Source organism: Branchiostoma floridae, chromosome 10 (assembly GCF_000003815.2).
Source record: "Branchiostoma floridae strain S238N-H82 chromosome 10, Bfl_VNyyK, whole genome shotgun sequence".
NCBI classification, from domain to species: Eukaryota; Metazoa; Chordata; class Leptocardii; order Amphioxiformes; family Branchiostomatidae; genus Branchiostoma; species Branchiostoma floridae.
In genome coordinates, this window is record NC_049988.1 from 23,396,103 (window position 1) to 23,408,505 (window position 12,403).

A 12,403-nucleotide genomic window follows, 5' to 3' on the forward strand; every position below is an offset into this window, starting at 1 on the left:
CTTTGTCAAGACCTGCATGGTACGTGCATGTCTCTTCACGGGAGGAAGATATCACACATCTCAAACCAAAGAAATCCCTCACATCTATAGACGTTAAACCGGAGAGTGAGTGAGTGAGTGAGTCACACTCAGGGTTGACAATCACGGCAAAGTCTAAGTATGATATCACCCCTGACAACTTAGCCACAGTATTCGGTTATTAGGGGTGCCTTGCTTATGAATATTAATGAGCTTGCCCTTATATGGGCAGTCAGCCGTTGGGGATCGGGCGTCGGCATGGTGAGCAAACAAAGCCATGGTAATACGTAACATGATTGGCTGATAGCTTCCCAGCGGCCTTTGCGAGACAGCTTGCGACAACAACAAGCCCAAGAAAGGCCTATTCTCTAATTGGTCGACAGCTTGTTTGTGGCGACAATCATAATAGCCACTGATAGGGCATGGGATAGCAGGGACCCATAAGGTAATGCCGTTGGGGACCGGGCGTTAGGAGGATGCTATAGAGTATGCAAATTTGTTAGGGTAGACATTTAAGTTTCAGTCAGCAGAATCTAATTAGAGTCCCTGCCAGTAGAATCATTATGCCATATAATGGTAGCGTACATCTTTCCTTGTAACAATTAACCTTATTCTTTATAGTCCAAGTTCAAAATAATGATGAATGTGCATCAGAATAGTTTGAAGGTAGTTATCAAACAATCTTTATAGTATAACCGTTCCACTGCGTGATGCCACGATCATGGTTTCAGCCTCCCCTCTTTCCCCCGAGGCATCACTAATTATTGGCCACCCCCCGACATACATTGGGGGAACAGGCTTGTTTCCATGTTTACATGTAGTACAGTACTGTACACAATTCCATTTCATAATTCATATATACGAGGGTAAAAACCACACTCAGGCTACGGTCTGTATTTAGGTGTCCCACCACAAATACAGCACTCAAACAACTGTGGGACATACAGACATTACACATTGTATGACATTTTTTTTTGCTTTCCGACGTCACGTAGCAGACAAGGTTAAGGTCGCTGTGACAGCTAGACGGCCAGGTGTGGGTCTGTAGTGCGTAACTGATACCAGGAATGCCACTGTAACATGATAAGCTTGATAAGGAATTCGACACCAGGTGCAGCTTTAGAGCACCCTTGGACCAAGATACAGGCAAGGTGATCTTCTCTGAAAGTACTGAATCTTTTCATCCATGAAGAAAAATTTGTATAAACAAATTAATAATAAGAATACATTTATCTGTTACTGGTCATTAGTAATTCAGTGATAGTTGGGCACAAGCCTGTTATGTCTAGACAGATTTTGCCAAGCACATCAGGGTATGCCTTCTTGACATACTTTAAACATTAGGTTCTTTCTTCCCCCACCCCCACATACTAGTGGGTACCCAAAACAGATTGTCAACCTGCAACTTAACACGAGACTTCACGCATGTCTGTATCTTTTCCTGAATCAGGTTATGATATGGTACAAAGACATACAAGTGTTACTAGTACTAGTAAATAACATGAAATTATGTAAATTGAAACATGTTGTTGTTGTCGCATGTCGTCTGCATGAAAACGAAACCTTACAGCACGCCCCCCCCTCCCAAACCCAAGTCTGACTTTCTCTCAGATTCAAGTTCCCCAAGAAAGTTACACATACTTTGCCCTTATTATTTGTGAGAATATGATGTAAAGACATGTTATGACGTTGATGATGTTACTAGTAGAAACGAATTATGTATGTAACTTTATAGGTCATGTTTAGCTAGGAATCTGGCTAAGAAATCATCATCAGGTACTAGTATGTTGTTGTCGTCTGTTTGACAAACTTTGAAGGCTTTTCACCAAGCCCCCTCGCCACTCTAAGTCTAACTTTCTCTCAGATTAGTTCCCCAAGAAAGTCCCACGTACTTTGCCGTTACAGTGAATAGAATATGATGTAAAAACAAATAATGACGATGTTACAAGTAGACAGGAATTATGTTTGTAAACTAGATCATGCTTAGCTAGGAATCATCATCAGGTATGTTGTTGTCATCTGTGTGACAAACTTTGAAGGCTTTTCACCAAGTCCCCTCGCCACTCTTACTCTAACTTTCTCTCAAACTAGTTCCCCAAGAAGGTCCCACGTACTTTGCCGTTACAGTGAATAGAATATGATGTAAAAACAAATAATGACGATGTTACAAGTAGACAGGAATTATGTTTGTAAACTAGATCATGCTTTAATAGCTAGGAATCATCATCAGGTATGTTGTTGTCATCTGTGTGACAAACTTTGAAGACTTTTCACCAACCCCCCTCCCACTCTCAGTCAAACTTTCTCTCAGATTATTTCCCCAAGAAGGTCCCACGTTCTTTGCCGTTACAGTGAATAGAATATGATATAAAAACAAATAATGACGATGTTACAAGTAGACAGGAATTATGTTTGCAAACTAGATCATGCTTAGCTAGGAATCATATCATCATCAGGTATGTTGTTGTCATCTGTGTGACAAACTTTGAAGACTATTCGCCAAGCTCCCTCCCCATTCCAAGTCTAGCTTTCTCTCAGAATAGTTGCCCAAGAAAGACCCACGTACTTTGCCGTTCTGGTGAGTAGAATATGATGTAAAAACAAATAATGACGATGTTACGAGTAGACAAGAATTATGTTTGTAAACTAGATCATGCTTAACTAGGAATTATCACCAGGTATGTTGTTGTCATCTGTGTGACAAACTTTGAAGGCTTTTCACCAAGTCCCCTCCGCACTCCAAGTCTAACTTTCTCTCAGAATAGTTGCCCAAGAAAGTCCCACGTACTTTGCCGTTAAGGCGAGTAGAATATTATGTTAAGACACATAATGACCATACTACTACTACTAGTAGTAGACACGAAAAATTATGTAAATTATGTAAAGTTGATAACCTAACCGAAGAACTCTAAATCTACTCTACTCTTGATCGATCGATCGTGTTGTTGTCGTCTGTGTGACAAATTTTGAAGACTTTTCGCCAAGCGCCCTCACCACTCTAAGTCTAGATTTCTCTCAGATTATTTCCCTAAGAAAGTCCCACATACTTTGCCGTTATTGTGAGTAGAATATATGATGTTAAGACAGGTAATGACCATGCTATTACTAGTAGTAGACACGAAAAATAATGTAAACCCAGTAAACAAGACCATGTTGTTGTCGTCTGTGTGACAAACTTTGAAGGCTTTTCGCCAAGCTCCCTCCCCACCCCAAGTCTAACTTTCTCTCAGATTAGTTCCCTAAGAAAGTCCCACGTACTTTGCCGTTATGGTGAGCCCGTCTTCGTGCAGGGCGTCCAGGAATATCTCGTTCTCGTACTGAAGCAGACGGACGGCGGAGTTTGCTGCGGGCGCCGCCATGTTTGTACCGCCCGGGCTTCTTCTGCTTCCGGGTCAGCCGCGCGGCATGATGGGGGATTCTCAGTTCTCTCCAAGCAGAGGTTTTGGCTCGGGCTGTTACTAGTATGTTTGTTGGAATAGCAAGGAGCTTTGTTTCAGGCATTTTGTGAGGAGTTTGTACCGTCCGTTTCTTCATGCCTAAGAACGTTGTACAAATTGGACAAAATAGATGAAAACACCAAAAGCACGAAAAAAAACAGCCGCAGACGCACCGAACCTCTGCTTTGATACGTTTATGAAGGTTAGACATCCAGGTAAGCAATATTCAAATACAATTCAATCTCTACGATTGCCGCATGGGTGTTATAATAAAGTTACTAATTTGCATATAACATATGGATGAAATTCACTGAACATCCCAATACTGATGCGATCGTACGAAAAAAAATCATTATGAAATACGAGTGGCCATACACTTTTTCCAGAACGTTATATTAAAACAATAGATTTTATTGCCCTTTCACATCTCCTTTGATGATTTTTGTTTTGCAATCTACAGCACGGGCCGAAACCGTTTTATGTATTGAATGAAAATGATGGAAAGTGGAGTTCTAAAAGAATATTTGACAGAAGAACTTTATTGCATGAAATCTTACTCGGTAACGTTACAGTCTATGAACTTGGTGCGAAATAGAGGTAATTTGAATAACATGTGCTTTTGGTAAGAATAGTCATGAAGGTAAATTAAAAACAGACATAACTGCTTTGGATTTTATCCATATCTTAACATAGCATATGCTGTTGGAAACGGACTAAATGACACATGCTATATTCCAGATTTTAATTGTTGCAGGTGCAAGACAAGTTTATTTTCGAAATCGATGTTAAGGTGTTTGTACTTGATAATAAACAATTTTGAAGCGTGCGTTTTATTAGCGTGTCAGAGGTCAGTGTCCCGTAGGATGATCTTGCAGACAGTCTGCAGGTGTTTGAAGACAGTTTACACCTGCAGCTGTACGGTCTGGTGGTGTTCTGTTATCAAGGTCATCCCTCCCGTCAATGTCATCTTCATGGCTCTCCCGGAGAGTAACGGGTGTGATCTTCAGGGGTCAATAAACTCCCCGTTCATTTTGTCACTATCATCTTGAAGATCCTTACATTTAAACTAAAGAGGCGAAATTTTCTAAGAATGTTTTCCCTGTAGTCTTTTGTGTGTAAAAACAAGGTCGTTATTATCATTCGATATACTATTGTGTTTGAGTAAGAAAAGAAAATACATTTGTGTCGTTTTTGCAGAGGAAGAAGTAATAAGAGCACACCAGTAAAAACCGCAAAGTTATTGAAGAGACGTGATAAATATGAGCTTGGCTGGTCTGATTTCGGTAGGCTACTGAAATGCAAGGACTTCGCAAGGCTTGTTTTCGCGTTCACCGCTATCTCCTTTGTTGGCTAGAAGTGGTCAAATACCCTGGAAACCAGACTTTTAACCAGGATTGGAAAAATCTCCCTGCATGACAAATCTTCGTTGCTTTATCTAAGGTCCTCAGGAAGACCTGCCTTGGCTGCCGAGCAGATTCTCTGCCGGCCCTGGCTAAAAGTCTGGTTTGCAGGGTAATGGTCAATTGGCCCTACATTCAATAAATTCATTAAAAAGTTGAAATACTAGTGTTGTTTTAATGATAGTGATGATGAAGACTTTTTTTCAACTCCAACCAACACTTACACATATCAGATCTAGTGTGATTTCATCCAGGCACATCTTAGGGATGGAAAAATGTAAGAAACTATGTCAAAAGTGAGATAACCGCTGGCGAAGCAGTTTCTAGACAAAACACCATCAGCTGGGGGGACGGGCTCGGTGGGAAACCTTGGGCGAGTCACTCACGGACAAGGACTATCTCCTGATATAAAACCGCGGGGCTGTCAGTTTGTGACAGTTGTTCATAAGACTACGGACAGTTCAGGGAGTTAGAGGTGTCCGTTGCAGTGTCTGTGGGTCTTGGAACGATGTTGTTTGTGTTGTACTCGCTGCTGGTCAGCATGTCCAGATGTTCTGCTGGTGTGGAAGAGAAGTCTGTGTGGATACGCAACCAGAGAGAACTTGGCTCTCCTAAAAGAGAAGGTATGTAACATCAACTCTCATAATTTAATAATATTTCATATATCAGCACAATATGTTACTTGAAGTATGTCGAATATTTTCAAAATGGTATCGTACTTTAATTACAAACAGAGAGTGAACATAAGTCATAACATCAAACATTTAGTGTATATGTGTGTATCTTTGGCAATGCTAACATTTCAATGAAATCAAATAATTGAAATGTATGTGCTGAGCGATGGTACCTCAGTAGATAAATTGATACCAACAGCTTTAAAATTCCGCAAGATCTAGAACTTTTGGGCTTTGGCATTGATACATACTTACGCATGCAAATTAATAACATTCATCTGCTGATTTTACAAGACCTTACAAAAATCAAGACATTAGTAGTTTACCATGCTTCACTAGTTTCCTTGCAATAAGGCAATAAAACTCGTGGAATTCAGTAGAAAAATGTTCATTTACATATACATTCACTCGAAACACGATAGCATCGTAAAAATAGAAAACATCAATTCACAAGCAAGTAAACATGCTTGTATTACTCAACATGACTTTGCGCATTCTATCACTCAACGATAAAACAATACTACCAACAACATACAACGAGTTTGCTACCACAAACCTGTAAATATTACCATTCGGAGTCACATACATGTTTTGTACACATTATTTTCTGTCGAAAATATTATGACTTTTATTCAGAATTTTAATAACAATTAAAAGAAAAGCATTATCATTGTATAAAAGGGCTGTTGTTTTATGTTATTTAAGCCACATATTTTCACCCCAGACATTTGAACAAAATATCTTCGACCTAGTACCTGTCGGTCCAATCACAAGCAATTTGGTGTGGCCTAAAAAGCAATTATTGACAATTCACGCTAATCACTCATTCTATTACAGTTCATTCCATGCGTGCGGTTGCATGCCGGGAGTTTGCTGACGCCATGAGCACCAATAGCCTCGCTCCAGAGGCTGCGACCTCCACCGACCTGTACAACCTCGATATCAGCCGCTCAGGGGACACTGTCAAGTACGTGTCTTATATCACTCCTACTAGGGCCTTCACCTTACGGGGACATTGTAAGAATACCTAGTACAAAATGCTGTTTAATATCTTTGCAATGAACGATGTCCCTGAATCGAACTTCGAACTATGTCTGAACTTCTGAGTATGTATTGCAATATGTATTTTTTGTTTGCGCATTTTGTATAGACTGACAGTAGTAGTAGTGCCTTTTCTGCATGATCTTATGATTGCATGCTATCAACATCGGTATGATAATTGAAATGTTATATAATTGAAATGTTATCAGGTTTTTAGTAACTCGTATCTTATCTATAATGATATTTGTTTCCGACGTTGACAGATCAACGGAAGGGACACTGATGAACAACGAAAACATCGAAATGAAAACACGACCTCTCTGCAGTTATGTTTTCTTACGAAACATCGGCAAACACACCCCCACCGCAACCGAACCGGAGACGATAACGGCCACACCTCCTACTGCAGGAAGAGATGGTATCGCCCTTCACCAGGGTCGTCATGGTGACGATGTTAGAGTGACAGGTCCCCATGTCGAGAGAGATAGTTATGTTTCCGGAATAAATGATAAGAAAGGACAAAATAAGCGTGGAAGAAAAGTGACACTCGGTCTTGAATATTTGAGAAAGGTTCTTAAGATAACAAACGTCTTGGATCGAAAACGGCGGGAAACTGCTGAGTCGTCTGCAAATGACGTCACAGTCCGAAGAAGTGTGAGCGTGAGGCAGAGTCTGATCTCCAAGGCATGCTGCCGAGCGGGACGGCATTTTGGCGGGAACCCAGAAATCGCGAACTGCTCGGAGGCTTCGGATCGGTTCGTGTCGGGAAACATCGCCGTTCTCACAGACCTACGCGAGATCTGCGTCGGCCATTTTGTCGTCTGCTGCAAAGAAACAAAACAGAACCTTCAAACCGCCGTCCCTTCGCTTAAATCAGGGCCAAAAACTGCCCCGGTACAGCAAGAAGACAACCGCAGCGAAGAGGAAACTGAAGACGAAAACCCCTTACCGGAACCTCCAACTGAGCAAAGCGTACTGACATCAACAAAATCAGCAGTTCAACTGGCGTACACCTGTTGCCTGAATGGACGGAGGGCCGCCTACAACTTGGCGAAAAGATGCGAGGATGAACGAGATGTCTACCTCAACCGAACCACTAGGGGCGCTCTTCACACCGCTGAAGCTTTGGTCGGATGTCGGATGGAGTTTGGGCGATGTTGTCACGGGCAACGAGACACCTTAAAGTCCACCGGCGAGCCACGGTCGCCGCCAAGGAAAGACTTAGCCACTCTCCGGGGTTTACAGCTGAAGCAGCACTGTTGTAGACAGGGCTCCATCCAGGGGTTAGCGCCGGAAACGGAGTGTGCGCAAAGCGCGCGAGAATTCGCGTGGCGGCCGCTGAAGCGGTTCCCCGGTCGGCGTGCCCAGTGTTCGAGTGAGTACAAGCACTGCTGCGCGCTCCGACAGGAACAGAGCAGAAGGGTGGACGCGATTCGTACGGCCAGAAAGCGCTGGGAGCAGAGAGTATCTACTCCAACCGTGGCTACTCCGACACAGACCAGCAATGCTTCTTTCAAACGCCCGCTTCAAAGTTCACGTTACTTAGTTGAAAAAGGCGCCAGCGAAGAGATTTCAACTGTGATGCCTTACCAACACTCAACGAAGAAAAGAGTACATGTGAACTCAAGGCGTGCATCCAGCGAAGACGACGGTACTGCAGTGAAAAGTGAGCAAGCGAGTACGGAAAAATCGCCTAAAATCGTCATGGATGAAGTCACCCGCAAAGGTACTTCAATTGCGACGCCTTCACAACGCTCACAGAAGACAAGAGGACGTCTGAACCAAAGACGTGCATCCAGCGAAGACGACATCATCATTAATGTTGGGAAGAGCTCGCGTGCCAGGGACATGGACGTTTCTTCCAAACGCTCTTCTCTAAGGTCCGTTGCCTTATTGCAGAGTGGCAAAGAGGTTTCTAGTTCAAAGAACTTTTCTTCAACCGTGACTCCTTACAAAGAGTCAATGGAAGAACCAGTGGGTTCAACATTTATGCATGCATCCAAAGAAGTCGAGGAAAGCTCTCGAGTGAGCCAAGAGCTTTCAGAAAAATCGACTAAAACCGGCGGTCGAGATCAAGGCGCGGCTACAGCTACATCTGCTAACAGCAAGCGGGTAGAATCATTTTCAAGCCAGGCTGCGGGTTCAGACGTTCGAGTGAAACCACCCTCCAGATCTGAGAGATCAAGAAAAGCAGCAAGACCGACGGCGAAGAGAAGAAGACGTGCCCGAAGACGCCACCGAGTTGCCCGAACACGCCCCGGTCCGCCCGCCCAGCTGCCGAACGACGGTGCGAAGCCTCCCAAGGCCACCCCGGATATCATGGATGTATTAGGTAAAGACATTTCCCTACTAAGAATACTTAATTAATAAATTTATATTCCTTACAGCCTTCGACAAACTCAAACTCCACATATATATTGCGTTTTCACAATTTACCAAGATGTCGAAGATTAGAAATCTATACATTTTTATATACATTTGTATGTGTTCATATGTGACTTGTGCTTATCCCAGCGGCGCAAAATGTACAATATACAGTTGAATCTCAATGAAAGTACTCAATGATACGGTATATTTTGCACATTCATATTTTATCTTTATCGGGCTAAGTACAGGTATTCAGAAATTCAGTCGTTTGGGTTTTCAGAATTTTGTAAATCCCAGATTTATGCCAATGGCCTAGATGCAATTAGTTGTCTACTATAGATCTCTAATTAAAAGTCTTCATTCATTTCTTAGCCCCCCACAGGCGCCCCCTGAGGCTGTGCTGCATGCACGGCGGCCGCGTGGATCCAAACGTGTTCCAGCCTCGCTCCTGCAGCCGGGAGGCCGACAGCTACGCCCGGGGGACGAGACTAACCGGCCCGGTACGCAAGCTGTGCAGGGAAGTGTACGAGCACTGCTGTCAGGCTGGGAACGAGACGCATCCGGGACACGACCAACATCCGGGACATGTCGGCGTCATCAGGTCGCCTAGTAGGATGGTCAGGCAATTTATAAAGAGTAGGAGACGAAAATTGACCAAAATGTTCCAAATAAAAACATCTGCACGATCCACTGGTTAGGTGATTTACAAGAAGTGTGTAACATGCTAATTTCTTCGAAAAGGTTTAATGCCAAGTTGCTACCAGGAGAAGAAAGTGGGAAATATTACTAGTATCTACTACTAATACAGCGTTTTCTGTTTGATCTATATTTTACTTTATGGTTACGTTTCCTCTATATCTGGTTTGGTCAAGATTTATGATTCGGATGGTTCCCGATGATATGTAACGTTGCTTGTAGATAATTTCAAAATGTAGCATTAAATAATTTCAGTGAAGACATGCCATAGCTCACAACATTTCCATATATGGCAGGAACCGTTTAACATACCCAATGGAGGATGTCCTTAAAAAAAGCTAACGGTTTAGATTAAAAAAATAAGACAGGTAACTCCCTGAAACTGTTTTTACCAAGGTACTCTGGTAGACGCTATCTACAAGGAAATATTTTATTTAAACTTTTTGATTGTATTTTTAATAAAGTTTCGTTGTGCAATAAATAAACCATTCATTCATTCATACGAAGTCCCTACCACGTGACCGCGAGACTATACGAGACTCTACGAGAATAAACTCGATGCGGGAAGTTTGAGACACTGCCGGCTTCTATCCACGTAAACAGCCGCGAATAAGTCGATTGCCGCCTTTCCTCGTTCCAAGACGCTCGGTGCCGGAAGAAGAAAGACTCGTCCGCCGGCGAGATATACCAGCGGGGCGGAGTATCATACCATTCTGTACATGTTAACCGCACAAAAGAGCTGCAAGACAAGCAAAAGTATAAAGTAAATTGCAAAGAAATAACTGAGGGGAAACATGTTGATGAATAGAATGAGATGCCAAAGTCAAATATGGGACAGAGCAAAAAGATAGAACTAGCGGAAGAACTACGCGAGGACGAAAGGGGCCACACAACCTCAGACCCAGGAAATAATCCAGGAAGGCATCCATAACACAGGTCGTTCTGGGCCATTTCATTTTACCTACTTACCTACCCGAGTCCCATTTTAGAGACTGAAGGAACTATGTACATTAGCATGAAGCATTACCTACATGCATATGTTATATCATTAATACATATGCAAAAGTTGTAGCAATGATTCATCTGACAGTCTATCGAGGTGTCCCTGTCGACAGAGAAGAAACAGGGGCGGGAGCTGCTGAGGGTCTTACATCACTGACATTCAAGCAGTCACGACATGACTACAACATCAGATATTTCACTTCATTAAGATAGTGGCGGGCTGGCAGCCACCCCGCACTAGACACGACTTGTAATCGAGGTGTTCAGCAGTGGAGGGCCCAAGAATAAATGTTGTTACTACGACGGTATACCGTTCTGTGTGATTTGTTAAAACTTGCTGTTCACTTGCATTTCATAATAAAGGCCACGTTTTTTTTAATCGCACGCTCGCATCGGTTGTTAGGTTCCATGAAGATGCAATATTATTAAATCAGCATGGCCGAAGATGCCAGAAGAGAGTCCCTATTCGTTGTTTTTGCAACCAAGATATCTGAGAGATTCTGTCTCTCTTTCACACATCACAGATCAGTCATTAACATCACTGGCATCGGTTGTTAGGTTCCATGAAGATGCATTATAATTGAATCAGTATGGCCGAAGATGCAAGAAGAGGGTCATAGAGAAAAGATAGTTACTTGGCCATCCAGTTTTCCTTAAACATGAAACATATTATTGAATCCTTAAGAGGGCCTACCCACACATCCATGCAGACGAAACAGTAACACCGAAATTCGCAACACTGCCACTAGAATGTCTGACATTCTGTCATCGCTTTCACACATCACAGAGCAGTCATTCATATCTCTTTGCAGAACATTTCTACCATCTCTAGATACAAAAAAAAATGAAGGAAAAATTGACAAATCATAATAAATAAACAAATCGTTGAGAATGCAACGCTGTTATTATAATGCATTACACAGAACTGGGATCGTATTTAGTTGCACATTTCCTAGCTATTCTACTCAGAGCACATGAAGGGCCGGTACAGTATAGAGTTTTACATTTTCCCGCCACTTCATACCAGTGAGTGACGGTCCGGGTATAGTGAGTGCTGCTATCAAGTTTCACGTTTTCCCGCCGATTCATACCAGTTGGCAACTACTAATATATACCAGCGGTGTTCGGTATTACATAGTAGTAATAGCGGTAGGGGGGGTCTTTAAATGGGTCAAAAATCGAAATTTTGAAATATGATCACGCCCACTTCAGGGGTGATTTATTGGGTCATTTGACAGACATTGTGCACAAAAATTGGGATCTAGCATGAAATAAACTCCCCACCCCACCCAAAAAACTATTTTGCATTATGTGCAATAGGGTACAGCCATATGGTGATTTAGAGGAATGCTTGCCGTCACATAACTGCCGAACGACGTGTGCTAGGACTACCAAACTTGTTAACTTTTGCTAAAATTTACTTGGCAACAAGTTTAAGAGAATGAATTAAATTTATGATATTTTTTGTTGCCATGGCAACCGGTTGATGACAGGCATATTTTACGAAATTCTCTACTTTCCGCTTGAACGTTGCGGTTTAATAATTTTCTTGGAAAACACTTTTGTTTCCTATAGCATTAACATCTTATATAACATAATGTAGCATTCATGATTAAATATTCATAATTTATGCTAATTTGATGACGTAACTGGTCAAAATCCAAGATGGCAGCCCATGTCATAAGCGAAAATGGTAAAATAGGTTATTATCACTCGAATTTTGCCACTACTTTGTAGTTTTTACCAAATACATTCCAATGGTAATTTG

At 42.2% G+C, this 12,403-nt stretch overlaps 1 protein-coding gene across 1 annotated transcript; it reads left to right on the forward strand.

Moving 5' to 3' along the window:
- The first annotated feature begins 5,363 nt into the window (after positions 1–5,363).
- On the forward strand, positions 5,364–10,792 carry LOC118425117. Its single transcript, XM_035833934.1, has 5 exons — positions 5,364–5,478; positions 6,367–6,496; positions 6,834–8,902; positions 9,310–9,554; positions 10,724–10,792. Exons 1-5 carry the CDS (start codon positions 5,364–5,366, stop codon positions 10,790–10,792), a joined length of 2,628 nt encoding a protein of 875 aa, XP_035689827.1.
- Positions 10,793–12,403: the final 1,611 nt, after the last annotated feature.

What these genes read in the sequence shown, in the direction of transcription:
- LOC118425117 (XM_035833934.1), top strand. Translation starts at nt 5,364, where the DNA reads ATGTTGTTTGTGTTGTACTCGCTGCTGGTCAGCATGTCCAGATGTTCT. An exon ending in CGCTCAGGGGACACTGTCAA is followed by an intron (nt 6,497 to 6,833) that starts GTACGTGTCTTA and finishes CGACGTTGACAG; the next exon opens with ATCAACGGAAGGGACACTGA. An exon ending in GGATATCATGGATGTATTAG is followed by an intron (nt 8,903 to 9,309) that starts GTAAAGACATTT and finishes TTCATTTCTTAG; the next exon opens with CCCCCCACAGGCGCCCCCTG.